General features: G+C 43.1%; 1 protein-coding gene across 8 annotated transcripts in view; it reads right to left on the reverse strand.

Moving 5' to 3' along the window:
• Pus10 (pseudouridine synthase 10) overlaps window positions 1–20,316 on the reverse strand; it is a 69,828-nt gene that overhangs the window by 22,324 nt on the left and 27,188 nt on the right. For all 8 annotated transcript variants that reach the window (XR_009057240.1, XR_009057242.1, XR_009057241.1 and 5 more), the window contains exons 5-10: window positions 12,216–12,250; window positions 7,827–7,938; window positions 5,063–5,124; window positions 4,531–4,576; window positions 2,915–2,979; window positions 335–420 (exon numbers count right to left, since the gene is read on the reverse strand). Coding sequence is in view for 5 of the 8 variants with exons in the window: in XM_057771350.1 (XP_057627333.1) it covers window positions 335–420; window positions 2,915–2,979; window positions 4,531–4,576; window positions 5,063–5,124; window positions 7,827–7,938; window positions 12,216–12,250 (406 nt within the window). In the remaining 3 variants the exon portion in view is untranslated. The remainder of the gene's footprint in view (window positions 1–334; window positions 421–2,914; window positions 2,980–4,530; window positions 4,577–5,062; window positions 5,125–7,826; window positions 7,939–12,215; window positions 12,251–20,316) is intronic.

The raw sequence follows: 20,316 nt of genomic DNA on the forward strand, positions 1-20,316 counted from the left end.
GAATTTGTAAGTTAAAAAAATAAAAAACTCCGTAACACACTGTGACTCACTGCCCTATGAATAAGTCCCCGCGAGAACGCCGCTGCCACACAACAAAAATCTGCCTGCGGTACAGCAATCAGGAAAGTCTGGACAAAGCTAAGTGTTTAATTAGAGAGAACATAGTAACATTAGTTCTCTGAAGTCTGTTTCCCAGGTGACTGAGCACCCTCTGCCTGGTTTGCTCTGCATCTGGCCATCGGGAGGAACAGAGCGGGAGAGCAGCCAGAGAGCAGGCGCGGACACGCTCAGGAAGGGGCTGACAGGACGTGGGCATTCTAGATGAGATAGTTACCAGCAACAAAAACAGCGCCGTGAGTGCATTCCATTTCCAGGACAGTGCACACAGTCTTCGGTGAGTCTGGAGGACAAGGAAACTGCCTGCGAAACAGAGGGAATTTTATGGACACTGATACTTGAGACATGTATCACCAAACAGATGAGTCTGCATCGTCCAAGAAACGCGGAACTTGAGCCCCAGCGACTATAGCTCCCCCCACCTTCAAGTTTTAAAGCGAAAAGCGTCCTTCAGGCCTTTACTACTTTTCAAACTTTACCGTTTTGTTTAAAAGACTTACTTCTTTTTATTTTATGTGTAAGGATATTTTGCCTGCACGTGTGTCTGCGTACCCTGTGTGTAGTGTCTATGGAGACCAGAAACCGTCACTGATGCTGGGAATTGGATCCAGGTCCTCTGAAGAAGCAGCCAGCGCTCCTAACCACTGGGCCATCCTCCAGTCCCTACGCTCTGTTTATTCTGAGACGGGGGTCTCTCCCTGTATCCCAGGTTGGTCTGGAACTCACTATGTTGCACAGTCAGGCCACAATTCATCTGCCCCAGCCTTCTGAGGTCTAGGATTACAGGCCTAAGTTACCATGGCAGCTGCAGAGGACCACCCCTCTCTCTACCCCAGTACTCAGGAGGCAGAGGCAGGTTGATCTCTATGTTCAGGCCAGCCTGGTCTAGAGCACGGAGTTCCAGGACAGTCAGGGTTATCGAGAGAAACCCTATCTCAAAAACCAAACCAAACAAAACAAAGATTTTAATCTTATTTATTTACTTATCTGCTTGCTTATTGACTGATTGTTTTTTCCGCAAGGCAGGGATTTGTTTATTTATTTGTTAGTTTATTTATTTATTGGGTTTTACAAGGCAGGGTTTCTCAGTAGCTATGGAGACAGTCCTGTAGACCAGCCTGGCCTCAAACTCACAGAGATCCACCTGCCTCTGCCCCTTGAGTGTTGGGATTAAAGGCATGCACCACCATCACCCAGCACCAAGATTTAATAACTATTTTGTCTGCATGTTTATCTGTGCACCGGATGTGTGCTTGGTGCTGAAAGAGGCAGCGTACCACCATGTGGGTGCTGGGAATCAAGCCTAGGTCCTTTGCAACAGTGCTTTTAATCACGGAGCCAACACTCCAGCCCCCGGAGTGCCACTTCTAACACACAGCAGAGGCACTAAGCAAACTGGGGCTTGGACATTGCCCTTCCGTTAGGAGATCTTTCCCAGACAATTTTTAACAGCCTTCAGATGTAGGGAAATCCACATACACAAAGCAGACGCCCCTCCAGCTCTCCGACCTTCGGCTCTGTCTGGTCACGTGCTGCTGCCTAGCATGAGGCTAACTGCGTGGGCAAAGCTGGACTGAGTGGCTAACTGCTCCCTCCTGAGGGTCTGTCCTGCCTGTGGGGGTCCTCCACTACTTCCCCCTCTTCCTTCCCATTTCAACTGTGACACAGGAAAAAGTGGAAAGTTGGGGTGCAACGACTTATCCTCTGTCCACCATTTAGAATTTCCAAAGCCACGAACTGGAGGCTACCCATAAATAATTAAATTCAGAGTCAACCCCAAACAGGTGGCTTGGAATTTTTCTATGATTTCCTAAGATGCCTTATCAATGAAATCATTCAGAAATCCAAGAACTAGCATTTATATGAAGTATTCTTTTTAACTTTATGTGTATGATGTTTTGCCTGCATTTATGCCTGTGCTCTATGTGTCTGCCTGGTTTCCACAGAGGTCAGAAGAGGCCATCAGATCCCCGGCTGTGTGCTGGTGTGTGGGAGCTGGGACTGGACCGCGTCCATCTCTCCAGTCTCTAGATAAAGTATTTTTGATTTTCAAAGATTAATAAAAATATTTCCATCATGAGACTCATTTCTTTTTAGTTCATAAATGATAAGAAACCCTCATCATGATGTCATTGCTTGATATGTATTCAAGGGTTTTCTAGAAGGAAAATTACAATAATTAGGTTTTTAAAAATAACACTGATAATTAAAATACAAAATTTATTGTATTTCTACATATTTTAACAATTTATATTTTAGAAAAGGGCACTAAGGTTCAGAAGAAGACGCTGATATAGCTGAGTTCCCACTGTGGACTATAGAATGGATCTGAAGCCAGGTTCCCTACGCTGCGGCCAGTGCTCTTTCTGTGCGAGAGATGGATGGACACACTAGAAAGGATCAGATGTGGGCTGGAACAGGTACAGCTCTCGACTCATGGGCAGCTAAATTACTAGGATGAAAACCCAGGCAAGGCAACTCCTTTTTGGAAATCAAACCCTCCTCTCAAATTCAAAAGCTTGGGCTTTGGTCCTGGGAACTGAACCCAGACCTCTCAGCTCTGCCAGGTAAGCACTGACCACTGAGTGATGCTCTGGCCTCCTCGATTCATAATGTTCATTTGATAAACATTTACCGCTACGGCTGCATGTCAGGTGCTGTTCTAGGTCTAGCAGGGGACTGAGATGCACATGGCTGGGCAACACCCAGGACGTCTACGGGGCAATCCAGGGTGCCTGTGCCTCTAGTACCCCATTGTTCCTAAAGTTATACAGCACCTCCTTATTTCTATACTTACGTGAGGAAATCCTCTTCCTTTATCTTATTCAAAGCTTTCAAAACTGCCATTCTGGTGAACACTGACTATACAGGGTAAAACAAAAAGACAAGATATTTTATCTAGACAAGAGCCAAAATACAGCTAATTAAAGAAATTATATCATCCTACATATTTAAAATCAAGAAATACTTAATAGTCCCAAGAAAGTTATTCAAACATAAGTGCTCTTAGTGCTGGTCTGCACCTGGTCAGCATCTGCAGGTCTTTTTTGTCTATGTCCGTAATAAAAGCAGAGTGGGCAGATCAAGGGAGACACAGGAAGACAGGGGTAGTGGACTTGTGCCCAGCTCTCTTCCTCCTTCTGTTCAGTACAGTGCACCAAAGTCCTGCATCAGGGCATTTTATCACAGAAACAGGAAAAAGAACTGAGGCAGACACTCCCGAGACTCTCAGTAAAGTTTGCTTTATCGGACAGAGCTAACTACTAGCTGACCAAAATTAGCCATAGATGTTTTTGGAGGACCAAGGACGTGTAGAGACCCAGGAGAGAGTAAGGTGGGGCTCAGAAAGATTCTCCCTTTTAGACTGAGGAAGGAGAGAGCGAGGAGGTCACGGGTGGCTGCCCGGCTGCTTCCCTGATGGTTCAGGTTCTTACCCAGATACCTGACTGCAGGTTTGTAATGACCAAGATAATTATTAGTAAGTGCTTCAGCCACGGCTCTGTGAGGACCCTGACCGTGGAGTTCTTGAGCCTTTGGAACTGAGGGGAGGGAGGAAGTGGAAGGTTTTGGAACTCTGGGTAGAGGCTCTGAATGCTCTAGGCAGAGCTTAATGGCCCATTCTGGTGGGGATGAAAATACAAGAATGCCGAGGGAAATGTGGGAAGCACTGTCCCGGCTCGCGAGGGTCAGGATGGGACAAAGCTTCCACGCGGAACTGGACTGGGGCATTTTGGGGTGTATTTTCTCATGTGTAATCCCATGTAAGAATTTCAGCACAGTTGAAATTAACGGTGATGGATTAAGCTGTTCAGCAGAGGAAATTTCAAGACAGAATATTCGGTTGAGAAAGCAGCTATAATTATTAAAGAGACAAAGAAAAACCTCCTGCCAAGCATTTGGCCAATAGGACAGGTGTCTTAAGGGCAAAACCCTACCCACTGGAGGTTCCATCTTGTGAAGATTCAAATTCATTTGAAGAAAGTAAACCTTAATTGAAGTGGTTCTCAGCTCCTGGAAGGAACTGCCAATGGGATGTCTCCCCAGGGTCAGTGCACAGAAGCCGATGCAACTGTGGGCCAAGGGAGCCAGGCGACATCTCAAGCTGGCAGCAGAACTTGGCAGCGACACAGATTGTTGCTGTACGTTTAGAAGATGCGAGATCAAGGGGGTCACGGAGCCCTGCCGTGTGGTTTCAGAGAACGGCTGAGGCTGGGCAGTGTGTGGCAGGACTGGAGTCCTGCAAAGGGGCCCTTAGACAGCTACAAGTTCCAGGACAAACTGGCTTATACAGTGAGTTCCAGGTGACCCAAAAGAATAAAAATGCAGAGGATAACAATGTATGAACGCGATGGAAACCTCTAAAGAGCAGCTCTTGTCACGCTTGCGGCACAGGCTCAGAAGGGAAACCCTTACCTGTTTGTTTTTGGCTGGCTTGAAACAATCTGGGCAAACTTCACCTCTGAAATAAAATTCAAGTTAAGATAAAAGTTTAGTCGGGCGTGGTTGGTGGTGCACACATTTAATCCCAGTACTTGGGAGGCAGAAGCAAGTGGATCTCTGTGAGTTCAAGGCCAGCCTGGTCTACAGAGTGAGTTTCAGGACAGTCAGGGCTAAACAGTGAGGCCCTATCTAAAATAAATAAATAAATAAATAAATAAATAAATAAAAATATGTTTAATGAGTTTATATTAGGTAGGCACAATTCAAATACATTTTATATTTACATATTATATATAATTTTGTGTGTGTGTGTTTGTGTGTGTGTGTGTGCATTTGTGAGCTACACTGGTTTTCCTGAGGAATCTTCTATGAGAGGTAACATTTTAAATGTAAGGCATGACAAGTTCTGAAATATTCACAAGAAATAAAAACAATACCATCTTCATGAAAAAGAAAAGCACCAACATTTTACATAATTGACATGGTGTTTTACGGGGCAACTTACAGGAAGTGACAATCTTCATCTGTTTCTGGATGAGCAAAGACCACACTCACTTCAAACAAGCTCTAAAAAATCACAAAGAACAGTTTTTAAATGAGCAAAAGGAAATTAACAGCTTCTGAAAGGCAACGTAAGGTAACTCCGAGGGACTGGCTCAGACACACCGCGCGGCCTTCAGGCCTGTGTGCAGGCAGCTGTGGGAGGAGGTGCTTTAGCTTTTGTTTGCTTTAACTTCTAAACCCAGCCGCCAGCAGGACTACCAGAGCTGGTTAGGTTGTTTTGTTTTGAAGACTGTAATATAACCCCAACACTTCTCTCTTCTCTTTCCTCCATCCAAACCTCCCCAAACTAAGTTTTTAAATCAACTTGTTGTTGGACAAATGAGACATTAAAGATAAGGTGAGAATTTGGAGAGCTGGACAGAGATAACTAAAAACCCCCAGAAAACTTCCGTTCCATTACTGACCAGTTATTAGCAGGACAAAAACATTTGGTTCAAATCTGTAAGAATGCTGGATGAAACCTGTGTGTGTGTGCACGTGGGTGTGAGTGCATGTGTGCGTGTCAGTGTGTGTATGAACATGGAGGCCCGAGTATTTCAGCCCCTCACCATCTTCTTCCTGAGATGGGGGTCTCTCTGATTAACCTGGGCTGGCAGGTCACCAAGCTCGAGACCCACCTCTGCTTGGCTTTTACATGGCATTGGCAATCCTCACTCAGGTCCAAACACTGCTGTGGCAAACACCAGCTGAGCCATCCCCCCAGCCTTCCAGCTTATTCTTAAAGTATTCGAATCTGACTTTTTAAACCAGTGCTCTTAATTTCCCTTTCCTCAAAAGTGATGCTTCCAAATTATAAAACAATCTAGTACAAGACAGCTTTCCAATCCTATCCCACCGGGGTGGAATCGCAAGCCATTCGGTGTGCTCCTCACTTCCATATTTATTAGATGTTTGGAAAGCTGTCCTGTTAATACCTTTCAGCTGTAAGAACCATGAGATGCTAAGTTACAGAAAATATTCCTAATACTAAACAATTGCTTCAGGAAGCATTTCTGTATGTGAATAATTTCATTTTATATATAATGAAATATATATAAAGCAAGGTTTGCTACTGAAGGAAAAGCTGTGAATGCCACATACCAACTGTCTTCTCCTTGGTTCTATTACCCTGAGCCCTCTAGGTCCTTACCAAACCCGTTATCTTCTCTAGAATTACAATAATAAATGGTTTCTGTTTTGCTCCTTATTCTAATATGCATTATAAAAATAAGATGAACTGAGTGTTTCCTGCTAAAGAGCACCAGCTGGAATCAACTCGAACATCACTGAGTCTTTGTCTCTCACTTTCTGTTCTCTGACTCAGTATGTAAATTTTAAAATTATCTGCTTCAAAACTGAAATTTGAGGTAAGAACAGCTTACATTGATGACTTCTCTAATTTCCAAACTACTTTCATTACTTCGTTTCCTTTTCGGACCATCTGGGCGGTATTTTTACTCTTCCCTCTTTCAGCATTCAGCTTATAGAGCTTGTCCTGACACTCTCACCACTTGAGGGGGGGCAAAGGTCAGGTGTTCTCACCTACATAGTAAGTTCAAAGCCAGCCTGAGCTATGAGACCCTGTCTCAAAAAGCCAAAACCACGAAAGGGACTATGTTTACTGGAGATGGAGTATATGAATGGCTCTAGAGGATGGTGCTGGGACTTTACTTGAGTAGGGGTATATCTAACATTTAGGGAACTTCCTTCTAGTGAAGTGAGCAAGGAGCACGTACTACTGAAGCCTGACTTCAGACAAGCTTACACAGGGCAGCCTGCTGAGCTGTCCCAATTTCAGCCCATTCCCACCACAGAGGCCAGATCTTTTCTAGAATTGGAAAAGTGGCCAGCTGTACTAGTTTCAAAGGCAGTCTCTGCCTAGAAACAGAGGGACTTGAGATACCACCAGCTCTTATAGAAGGACCTCAATTCATTGTCGCTAAATACCAACTGTCTACATATTTGAAAGCAAGACTAGCCACAAATAAACAAAAATAAATAATCTGGAGTTGATTTGACACTTGCTTAGCTTTTCAAAAAAACTGTGTGTGTGTGTGTGTGTGTGTGTGTGTGTGTGAGAGAGAGAGAGAGAGAGAGAGAGAGAGAGAGAGAGAGAGAGAGAGAGAGTCAGAGACAACCTGTAATAACTGGTTCTCTCCTTTCACCAAGGGATGTCTTGAACCCAGGCCATGAGGCTTTGTGGCAAGCACCTTGACCCACTGAGCCATCTTGCTGGCTCCTTGCTCAGTTTTTAAAACACTGTTTTGTGTCAGTAAACCTGTCCTTTTTCAGCTAAATTACAAAGCTGTCAGGTGAAGATTTCCATCTAGCCTCTCAAGGTCAGTGTGTTCACGGTATCTGTTATCTTAAGCATCTAGGGTCACAAGGAGTGAAAACAAACAAGAGGCTTAGCATTAATTTAATAGTTCGAAATGAACATTCAAACCCTTAGGAGAGCTGGGCAGGGTGGTGCACACCTTTAATCCCAGCACTTGCGAGGCAGAGGCAGGTGAGTTCAAAGCCAACCTGGTCTACAGAGCGAGTTCCAGGACAGCCAGGACTATAAAGAGAAACTCTGTCTCGAAAAATAAAACAAAAATAAGCCCCAAACCTTAGGAGATCCTTCACTGAGTTATAGAAAGAGGAGAGGCTTTTGGCGAATCAAGTCTCTGCAATAATAAAGGGAACCCAGGAAGCCAGAGATCAACAGTGCCGATGTCGGATACCTTTCCATCGACGGGAACGCCCAGTCCCTCTGAGAACAGGGGGTGAGTGATCCATTTGTAGGCTTCTTTCAGCTGAACTGCATCGTTTCTTCCCAGAGACAGATTCCGCTTTCTGAATAACACAAGAACAAATTCACTGGCATGAAAACCTCATTGTTCACGTTAAAGGGAAGGCTGCGTGCAACGGTCTTAAAACAACAAGCACCTGCAATGTGTCGAGCACTGCTCTGTACAGCAGAAAGAACACCACACGAGGCAGACAGAAATTCCTAAGGCTTTGAGTGGCACGTGAGCCCACTTTTGAAGACTCAACAACCAAAGCACATCTGTTTATTTCCCTAAGTTGGAATCACCAGATTCCAAGGTTCACACATAAATTCTGGAAAGGTCAAGAAAGATGAGTGTTTGTTGCTTGGCAGTTACAAAACCATCTGTTGCAATAGTCGTCCTCATGCTCCCAATGTCTCCAACTCCTCCTTGCTGAGAACGGGGGCTTACTTATGAGAAATGAAGTCACGGCTGTACTCTCCCATCCTTATTGTGTAAGAAGAGATACTGAATCCTGAAGCGTCTATGTCCTAAGATGTCCACAAGTGTAACATTAGTGAAATAAAGATCTCACATTCCTCTAAAGTCTACTCATGAGCCGATACCCAGTTCTGAGAAATCCCCTGTACGAGAACTAGCTTTGGTATGCACCTACAATTGCAATAGAAAGGAACCGAGGAAATGCACAGGGCAGCTTTGGTATTGATTACTAAAACTGTTCTACTCTGCTGAGAGCCCCAAGGTATCACTACCAAACTAACTCGCCTGTATCACTCAAGTGATTAAAATACCAAATGCCCCAATGGTTGATCACAGGACTGCTTGCGACAACAGACAGGGCGGAATGCGGTCACCAACCACCGCGTTTGGTTGTCTTGGTTGTTTTTCTGAGTAGCCCTGCTGTCCTGGAACTCACTCTGTAGGCCTGCCCCTGCCTCCTGAGTGCTGGAATTAAAGATGGGCACCATCATGATTGACTTTGAGGCATTCTTTCGTTAATGTCTAATTTTCACTGACAGGGTTATTACCAACAAACACTACCCCTTATCATTTAATTCTGCAAGACCAACAGAACCTACTAACCGCAGGCAAGAAACAAAAGTCTTTAAAACAAAACAGTTAAAATTAGTTGGTCTGAGAGAAAAAAATATAAAAACTACTACTGTTCTGATACAGCCACTGCTAAGTTGCCTATAAACTAATAAGAAACACCATACCCATGCAGAAGAAAATAATCTTTAGGGGGAAGAGTATGATATATAGATATTATAAACACACACACATACACACACATACCTACTGTTCCTCTAAAAATGCAAATTAAAAGTTGCTCACCCATTCTATATCCAGTTGAGACCATAACTTTGGTTATAGTTAAAGGTGCTTTGGGGTACAGTTTAACAATGAAATACCCAGATAACTCTTGTATTTAATAGGTTACACGAACTGTTTCTACTTCTCTGGATATTAGGAACATTTAGATATATATTAGATTTATTTACTTTATGTGTGTTGTTGTTTAGTTTGGAAACTATGAAACTGTGTGTCTCCAGTTGTGAGGACACACAGCTTTAATCCCAGCACTCGGGGTCTCTCTGAGTTCAAGGCCAGCCTGGTCTTTATCTCCAGCTGTAGGGCAGCCAGGCCTCATGGAGAGACCCTGTCCTAAAATACAGAACAAAAACAAAGAAAAAACTGTATGTCTGTGCACCATGTGCATGCCTGGTGCCCAAGGCCAGAAGAAGGTGCCAGATGCCCTGGGACTGGGACTACTGATGGCTTTTAGCCTCCACATGGGTGCTTGGACTTGAACCCATGTCCCCTGCAAGAACAATGAGTGTTCTTAATCGCTGAGTCAACTCTTCGGCCCACATTTAGATGTTTTAAAAGACTATTTTGATATTGTGTCAACAGTTTAATTACATTTGCATAAACTAGCATCAAAGTTGAAAGTATACAGCTAAGAAATAAGCATGTCTTCGAGAATGCTCCTGCAGTTCCGAGTCCAGTTCCGAGCAACTCTAATTCCAGGGGATCTGCTGCCCTCTACTGGCCACGATGGGTACTGCATGCATGTCACATACATAAACAAATAAAATACATTAAACATTGTTTATTTATGTGTGTGAATGCTTTGCCTGCCCGTATGCGTGCACACCATGAGTGTGGCCCATGCAGGCCAGATAAACAGATGGTTGTGAATTCTTTTGTGGGTCCTGGGAACCAAACTTGGATCCTCTGGAAGAGCAGCAAGTGTTCTTAACTACCAGGCTATCTCTCCATCCCCAAGAAAATATATTTTAAAGGATAAAAAGTAGAAACAGAAAAATAAACTACTTTAAATTTGTTTATAGATACTAGGCTCTAAAGCACTACAGGAGAAATCAATCCTATTAAAACATTGTCCATTATACATAAAAAAAAAAAAAAAAAAAAAAAAAAACTGCCATGCCTTTACTCCCAACAGAGGCAGGAAAATCTTTATGAGTTCCAGGCCAGCCAGAACCATACTTGAGACACAGAGAAAAGAAAACTGATGTGTATGAAGAATTTCAAACTTGGTGATCCAGCTAAAAATCTTCCGAGTACAGGCACTTTTCTCCTCCAGATTAGAAAGCCAGAGTAAGGCTTACTTGATGAGCTGAAAACCTTATTCATATGTAGGGCAAAAAATTATAATACTTAAGATGTTAAGATTTTTGCTGGGTGGCGGTGACACACACCTTTAATTCTACCACTCAGGAGGCAGAGAAAGGCAGATCTCCGTGAGTTTGAGACTAGCCTGGTCTACAGAATGAGTTCCAGGATAGCCAAGGCGGCACGGAGAAACCCTGTTTCAAAAAATCAAAACAAAAAGATGTTAAGATATTTTTTTTTTTTACGCATACACTGTTCTGCAGAAGAGGGCACCAGATCTCACTGCAGATGGTTGTGAGCCACCATGTGGTTGCCAGGAATTGAACTCAGGAACTTTGGAAGAGCAGGCAATGCTCTTAACCACTGAGCCATCTCCACAGCCCGATTTTAAGATTTTTAATCATGAAATTTGAATGAAGTGTACCTGATTGACCTTTAGAGGAATTAGTGCTCGTGAAGCAAATGTGACCTCCTGGGACCCTGTCTGCTGTCACCCACCCAGACGAGGTGACCCTCTGCGATCGCTCTCACCTTAGACACAGCACAGCCAGGAGTCTAACGAGAAGGCCACCAGAACAGCCTAGCAACTATTTTGAGCTAAATTCCCTAAATCACTTCCTTAATGGAATCCTTAGCGATGCTCTCAACCTGAAATGGCTGGGGCACTGAAGGAAAACAGCAGCCTGCATCTTTCCGTCCCAGCGTTCAGACAAACAGCTTGGTACAGCACCCTCTGATGAGGAAGGAAAGCAATGCACATGCAAGGGAAGCGTTCAGGAAACAGCATGCTCTCACGGGGCATGCATTGTCTAAAACTGTTAAGATCAGCATTTGTTTAGACCAGTCTCAGGGCTTTGAAATGCAGGGACTAAGTTTCACTAAACCTGCAACCACTGATGATGTGGTTATTTCTCCTTTGAAAAGGGAAGATGCAGACATAATATACAAAACAAACAAAAAACTATGTTAATATTTTTTCTATAAATCTCAGAGCCACAGATGAGCTTCTAATACAGAAAGCTACGGCTTCTGGGTTTTTCTCACCAAAGTACATGGGGACCTCCAATAATCATATAGCACGGAATGCTTAGTTTTAAAAATCAAACAAAACCAAAAACTCTGAAGATTTAACAGTTCTTTTATACACTTGATTTGGATGTGTGAGACTGTTCACCAAATCTGATGTGCTTCCTTCCCTACAGAAGCAGTTGATTCAATTACACAGCACCACCCTAAGGAAGGTGTACATTATATATAAGATTTAAAACCACATTAGATTCCTAAAATCCAAAGATCTAAATTCCAAAACCTATCTGTCTCCTGCGAGTTTCGGGCAAGGGCTGGACTGTCGATTTCTGCTGCCCAGGTGCTCTGTAAACTCAGTCACTCTGAGTTAAGCACAATTTTACTTCTCATGGTTTATCATCTAGTTTTAGAATTTAGCTTCAAGTATAAATCTAAAATGTATTGTCTTAAGCTAGCCTCCCAAACTACTTTCAATACATGTCTAATGCTTGTCAATACAATCACATTAAACAAGCCCTCGTAAAAGTAAAAAACAAACAAACAAAACCAAATGGACAAGGCACTTAACGAAAGCACCTACTGTGCCCACTGCTCTGGCTGCTGACTTTACTCTGTAACAGGAAGTACTTTAAGAATCAGGGAGGCATCTTTAAATAAAGGTAGAAACTCCCTACTTACCCCATTTCCTGTTTGACCAGCAACCATGCAGCATGCTGGAGGCAATTCAATAACACCCAGAAAGAAGAGAAAAGGAAAAGTATTTAGTAAAGCGAAGTTTCAACATCATCATCAAAGTGCTTAAATAATTTGTTAATCAAACTCCTCTTGTTAGAAGGAGTCGATATTGAATGTGGTAACCTCGGGCTCATTTAAACAGAAAGAGGGTAAGATTTCAGTTTGTAATGCTGACGTGCTGTGGTCTAGGAATTCAAAGTTTTGTGATACACACCAACAACCCCAGCAAATGGGACGTAGAGGCAGAAAGATTAGGAGTTCAAGGCCAGCCCTGGCTATATAACAAATCTGAGGCCACCCTCAGCTACCTAAGACCCTGTCTCAAAACCAAACAGCCCAAAGTGACTTGAGTACACATGTAGTTTCTAAAACATAGATCTGAACGGTCTGGGTTTTTTTTTTTTTTTTTTTTGGTTTTTTCGAGACAGGGTTTCTCTGTGGTTTTGGAGCCTCTCCTGGAACTAGCTCTTGTAGACCAGGCTGGTCTCGAACTCACAGAGATCTGCCTGCCTCTGCCTCCTGAGTGCTGGGATTAAAGGCGTGCGCCACCACTGCCCGGCTTGGGGTTTTATTTTTTAACAACTCTATCTGGCTCATCATATTCATGTTTATATAACCAGGAGTTAAATGTAGCACGTTTACCTGGACTCTCTGAAATACAATGAAAGCTAAACAGATCAGAGAATGGGTAAATGAAAGAGTAGATATATCCTAACACAAATACAGTACAGTGGTAATAATTATAGAATCTATTGTGGGTTGATGGTTCTTTTACCTTCTCATGCACTTAGTTCTACGTTAGGTAAAACATTCTGGGAAAGAATAATTAAAACCTGCGAAGAGTTGGAGGCTGAAGAGAAGGCTCAGGGATTGTGGACATGGGCTGCTCTCGCAGAGGACCCGAGTCTGCTTCCCAGCACCCACACAGTGGCTCATAACCACTCTCTCTAGTTCAAGGGATCCAGAGCCCTCTTCTGACCTCTGTAGGCAACAGGTATGCACATACATACATGTAGGAAACACTTAGAGAAAACTTTTTCAAAATTCTTGTTTAATTGCAAACTTCCTAAAATGGAGTTACATCCCTGAAATGAGGGGTCAATGACAACAACGCAGAATGCTTCGCACTGGAGTGTGAGACACAAGGACCTCTCGGGTTCCACGGCACTTCAGCTTATGAACAAGGGACGCTCTGTCCCGCCACAGCATCTGACGTTTGTGAACATGACAAGAACACACGTAGATCAATAAAACACCCACAGTCTCTGCTCTCACATGCCACAAAATGGCCATCCTTACAATTCCTATCCTCCTCAGGCAGTACGCCGTACAACATCGGCACAGCCTGTCCTTCCTCGCAGGACACTAGAGACTCCTAACCTCAGGACCACTCAGAAACCCTGCATAGCCCAACATAAGCCAAGGCCCACCAGGTACTCCCTAGCTAAGAAGACACGCTCGGCACGCCTGGTGGGTTGCTGAATCTGCTCCCCTCTCTGGTACCACCTTCCGCACGATAAGACTCCTTCATTCGTCCGCGTACTCAAACCTTTCCCACAGTGAACGGCATGGATCTAACAGCTGAAGTGAGGGAACGAACTAAGAGCCTTGCAGTTTAAACTGCAGGATGGCCAAGGGTTACCAAATAGGCATTGCTTAGCAACTGTTCAAAACCAAGGCTATCGAGACTGACGGGACTTCAAGATTGTAGAAATAATAATGATTTCCCAAAGCTGAGAAGTCCTAGACAATAGCACCGTCCTACCCTTCTTTATACTACAAGAGATCAATAATCTTATTTCCCTATAGAGACGCTGTGGTCCACAGGAATCATACAGTGAGATTTCAGCTGATCACGCAGAAGGCCGACCCACCAGAACAAATGCGTTCTGATGGAGGCAAACCCAGTTGGCGAGGCGCTGGGCCGCCGCCTTTTGCGTATCAACTGATTCTCACAGTGGATGTCTTCTGACGCCAGAAGCACTCTCCCTTGGTACAAGGTCCAGCAGAGTATGGACAAGTGGGCAGGACTCTTTCCCATGTACTGGTGTACTGGGTCATCCCCCTCTCTGTGGGACCTCCAGTGGGAGATTTAGTCACAGTCTATAACCTTGGCTCGCACAGTCTAATCTCCACTTCATTCCCTGACATACATTAGAAGCCAACTCCCTGCAACCATCTTCCATTTGGCAGGACATGCAGTCAGGAAAGGAGTCTTTCATATAGATCGCATTTGGGACCTTCAAAGATAAAAGAATGCCCAAGCTCAGAGAATTGCCCTCGTTTGCGTGTGTATATAAACTGGAAACTTTACAGAAGAGGAGGACAGCAGGAGAAGAATAAAGAAACAGATGCAGAAAAGTACGGAGTGGAGAGTTCATTTCACCCCCAGATCTCAGTCCTGAGCTTGCTGGGAGTCTTCTGGACCCTGAGGGGACACTGAGGCTGGCACTCAGAGGTCCCCGATATGGAGAATATTAATATTTGCCCTGCAGATATATTGTGAGAATTTATAAAATCATATATATGCAATCAAGTAGGGCTCTTAACATATAAACAATTAACAAATAGTAGCTATTACACTACAAATAGTAGCTATTACACTGTGAGGGCCAAGTCTATTACACTAGACCACCAAGGAGCAACTGTTGTTACCTTGAAATCACATCTACAGTTTACAGATAATACAATTCTGATGTCCCCCCTTAAAAGTCTGTAGGCTTTGATCTATTTCTTCACACCCCCAGACAGCTATAGTAACTCTGAAATCTCCCTCTCGTTGGTAAATCTGAACTGTGGAAACTTTCTGACACAGTTTCAGCCCCCTCTGCACTTTGTTGTTCTGAGACAGGGTCCCACTGTGCAGTCCTAGCAGGTCTGGACCTCACCATGTAGACCAGGCTAGCCTTAAACTCAAGACACCTGCCAACTTCTGCCTCCTGAGTGCTTGGGATTGAAGGTGTGCGCCACCATGCCCAGCTCCTCTGTACTTTTTTTTTTTTTTTTTTTTTGGTTTTTTGAGACAGGGTTTCTCTGTGGTTTTGGAGCCTGTCCTGGAACTAGCTCTTGTAGACCAGGCTGGTCTCGAACTCACAGAGATCCGCCTGCCTCTGCCTCCCAAGTGCTGGGATTAAAGGCGTGCACCACCACCGCCCGGCCTTCCTCTGTACTTTTTAGTGACCTCTTTGTCTCTTTTAGGTTATTTCCAGGTGATGTCATTGGCATACAAAGTAACTTATGTTACTATGACTATAAAGTAGCAGAAAATTGGAGGCTGCCAAGGGAAACCTGATAATCATGTGCAATATAAAATTAAATCAAAAGTCCTCAGAACCTGAGACTTGCTAACAGTTTTTCTTCCTCTCTCTCTGCAGGATCCCCATTCAAGCATGCTGCAGGTTGGACAAAACAAATCACACAGAGGAGATAAAAGGCTGAATCCCAAAGAAGTCAGTCTTGCTCAATTATTCAATTTTTACCACATGCTAATGATACCCTGGACCCGTTTCTGCCTAGGAAAAAGAAGCTCACCTCTCCCTTTCAGATCACCAAGGTAACTTCAATAAATGCTCTACTCTTTAGAGAGTTAAAAAAAAAACAAAAAACAACAACAACAACAAAAAAAAACCCTCCATTCTGTAAAGCAGGGAATCAAATTCTTCTGCCCCAACAGAATCAGTAAAGCTGTCAAGTTTTAATGATTTATCAAATTTGATACCAGAGGCAGTATGTCACTTCCTGAAAATTCAGGAACCACACAGTTTAATCCTAGACTCAGTTTAACTTTCTCTGAGAGTTTTAGTGAGGCAAACCCTAAATAGAGAAGTTGACTAGCTGCTTGCTGAGGTGTTGTGTGCTCTATTAGAACTCCACAGGCTGGGATCCAGACAACACAAAGCAGAGGGCAGCTGAGCACTGGTGGATGGAAGGCTCCTCCTGGGGAAGGGGCATGACCACCTGCTGGGCCTGCTTTCCCTGTCTTCCTGGCCAGGTATCTCCTGGGACCCTGGGCCAAAATAACTGCCTCCTCCCTTAAATGGCTTCTGTCTGTTATCTTGTCACAGGCACAAGACAAGTAATTATGAAAAATGAGATTGGAAAGGTCAGAATGTTTCACGTGTCACATCAGGATATGAACCTAAAGACTAAAACTATAACATACGACCTGACACATTTACACATACAGCATCTCACAAAAATGTACAACAGGTACTCAAGGGAGTCTCCCATAACTCACCAAGTCATAATATAACCATTTCTGTACGATCACTTTTCTTAAGTGGTGGTATAAGAGGAAGGTAAAGAATTACTTGTACCAAAACATCTATCACACATGGGGAAATTCAGCACAAAAAATCCTAAGTTCCAGGGGCCTGGGGGAGTAGGAGGGGAGGTCTGGCTTTGATACGATCAAGATACACTGCATACAGGTATGAAATTGTCAAAAAATAAACAAAAAATATCCTAAAAAAGTCATACATCCCAGACATACTCTGTGGCCACCTGGATCTGCATTCCTACTAGAGAAAACAGGCACTAGTACAAAGGAGCACTGTAGCTCTGAGTACCGCAAGTCACTGGCAAGGTAGCTCGTCGGCTGGGCCCTTGGCATCTTAACCACGGGTAGAAGGGTTCCCATCTTATTATCGGTATCTCACTGACATGCAGAGAGAAAAGTCTGTCCACGAGAACACCCATAAAACAGAAGAGGAAGAGGAGTAAAGCGACATCACGCGCAGCAGCACTAGTAATCAATAACATTACAGGTCATATGTGAGGGGCACCTGGGTGAACAAAGGGGATGTGTCCTCCAAAGGGTGCATTCCAGGGTGCAAGGCCAGGAGGGTGCTGGTGAGGCTCTGGAAACTCCACCATTGCTGCGGCTGTGTGGCCGGGAAGCAAAGGAAGCCACAGGAGCTTAGCTCACAGGACCACCGTTTCCACACGAGGACACAGGAAGATTTCACAGTAAGGCAAACTTCAAAGAATCCCATGCAATGGACTGGCACCATCATCTGTACCAGGAATGCCACTGTGACTAAGGATCAAAGAGGACGATGGGAACTGAGCAAAATGAGGACAGCTGGGAATAAGTCAGTGATTCAAGTTAGAGATAATGTGTTACAGTACAGCTGCCGAGGATGAAGCCCAAGAGCTGACTTTCAGAAGAACGGGCTGCGCTCGCTGCTCTTTCAGAGGACCCTGGTTCAGCTCCCATCACCCACATGGCAGCTCACAACCTTCTGTAACTCCAGTTCCCAGGGGTTCAATGTCCTCTTCTGGCTGGTGAGGGCACTGCATGTCCGTGGTGCGTGCACACACAGACACAGACACCCGCACACACAAAACACTCACACACATTTTAAAAAATTGAAAAAAAAATTGAAGAGGTAAGGAATAGGCAAATGGCAGAGGCTGTTATAGCTAACTGAACTCCTGTGCCATTGTTAGATCTAAAGAGAGTCAAGGAAGCAATAAGGAAGCAATAGTCTCATAAGGCATGCATTCACCTTTTAGAAACCGGTACATAATTACAATGGAGTACCTGGTTTAGAGAAGAGGCTAACACTATTGGACAACAGAGTAAAGCTAGAGGTAGGGAAATCTCCCAAGATGAAGTACTTGGAGAAGGAGGTTATGCTACTATAGAAAGGCAATCTGTATATGATGACCACACCCTGGATTAATGCCATGCAGCAGCTTTGAATGCGTGGGACAGAATTGGAGAAATAGGAAAGAAAATATAGTCATTTACTAAAGTTACACAGGGTCCAAAGGAAGCTTTTAGGGATTTCTTAAAAAGATTGTCTTCAGCAGTAAATAGAATTGATACCAAATTCAGAAGTTAGACAAATAATAATTGAATCTCTGGCTTTTGAAAATGCCAATGCTCTATACAACAGGATAATCAGACCATTTAAGGCAAGGTCAGCATCTTTGGAGGAATGGATTCAAGATACAATTAATATTGAATTCTGTAACCATGTTGATACATAGATAGGAAAGGTGATTTCCAGAGATTTGAGGAAAAAAATTGAAAAGTCAAATGTTATAATTGTGCCAAACAAGGTCAACTTAAATGGGATTGTAGACAGGGTGTTCCTAGAAACAATGTTTTTTCTAAGAATAATCCATTCAGAACAGCCCTCCCATCTGGATTATGTGGAAAGTGTGACAAAGGCAGGCATCAGACTAATGAATGCACATCAACAAGGAATATTCAAAGTAATCCTTTGCCATTGGGAAACTCCGAGGGGTTTCTCGTGGAGCCCTAAGCCAAATCCAGTTCAGTCATTTCCTGTCATGTAGAGGAAACTCCTTCCCAGAGCAATTAAAGAGCCTCGTGCCAATTGTACAAAAAGATACTGCTCTGGGTAACAGAACAGCTGTAGGAGAGAACAAAAAATTCAGAACCATAAAGCAAGAATTTTGGCAAACTTCTGTAAATGAACAAAGACCAAAATTAAATATACAAATAAATGACATCATTGAAGATCTGGCAGACACAGATGCCAACGTAACAATAATTTCATCAGAATCTTGGCATCCAAATTGGCCTCTTCAGGATGTAAACGTTCAGTTCTTAGGGATCAGAACTCTACCTCGGGTAAAGGAGAGCACGAGATGGGTCAGAGGACAGAGAGGAATATTAAAACCATAAGTGGCTAACACAGCAATGAATTTGTGGGGACATGATTTGTTAAAGCAATGGAATGCTCAGATTAACATATTCCCCCAATCTTAGAAACAAACCATAAATTAATGTATGTTTCTGGGGAAAATATTACAAGATATTATAAAGAACAGTCATTGACCATTCAGGTTGTGCAAGAACAGGGCACAGCAGCTGCTGATCTTTCAAAGGCACCAACAGCCCTGCTTTTAAAATGGTTGACAGACAAATCTGTATGGGTTCAGCAATGGCCTTTAACAACAGAGAAACTGCAGACTTTAGAACAGCTGGTACAGGAGCAACCATCTGGTTGCTCAGTATATCGAAGAATCAACCAGCTCTTGGAATTCTCCTGTATTTGTTGTTAAAAAGAAATCTGGAAAATGGAGAATGGTGACAGATCTAAGAGCTATTAATAAAGTGATTCAGCCAGTGAGCTCTCTACAGTCTGGAATTCTTTAGCCTTCTCTATTACCTAAAGGATGGTCTCTTACAGATATTGATTTAAAAGATTGTTTCTTCACTATACCTTTACAAGAAAAGGATAGAGAAAAATTTGCCTTCACAGTGCCTATTTATAATAATTCTCAGTCTTCTAAGAGATATCAATGGAAGATTCTCCCATAGGGAATGTTAAATAGCCCTACCCTGGGCCAATATTTTGTAAGGCAGTCATTGGAAATATAGTTTATCATTACATGGATGACATTTTATTATCTGATTCAAATGTAGATATTTTAGAAAGAATATCTAAAGAATTAAAGAAAATTTTGCATTGTTGGATATTACAAATTGCTCCTGAAAAAAATAAAAAGAAGAGATTCTTTCTTGTTTTTTGTTTTTTCTTTTTTGGAGACAGGATTTGTCTGCAGCTTTGGAGCCTGTCCCGAAACTAGCTCTTGTAGAGGAAAGTCTATTAATTATTTAGACTATAAAACAGGTTTACAAAAAATCAGATACCAAAAGGTACAAATTAGGAGAGATTGAGTGTACACTCTCAAGGATTTACAAGGATTGCTAGAAGACATTTCTCATCTACAGCACACTACTGTGCTAGGTCCTGATGACCTGATTAATTTAAATAAAACCTTAGATGGTGACAAGGACTTAAACAGTGCCAGGGAATTATCAGCTGAAGCTCAGAGAGAATCGACTTTGATTGAAGAGAAACTACGGAAGGCACATGTGGATCGTGTGGATCTGAATCTTAACTGTATTCTGGCCATTTATCTTCTAAACATTCCCCTACAGAAATTTTAATGTAGAGGGAAGATATTATCTTAGAACATGTCTTTTTACCACATAAACTGAATACAAAATTTAAAAATTATATGGAAAAGGTCTCTGAGTTCATTCTAAAAGGAAAGTTGA

This window comes from Chionomys nivalis, chromosome 6, assembly GCF_950005125.1.
Source record: "Chionomys nivalis chromosome 6, mChiNiv1.1, whole genome shotgun sequence".
Lineage (NCBI taxonomy): Eukaryota > Metazoa > Chordata > Mammalia > Rodentia > Cricetidae > Chionomys > Chionomys nivalis.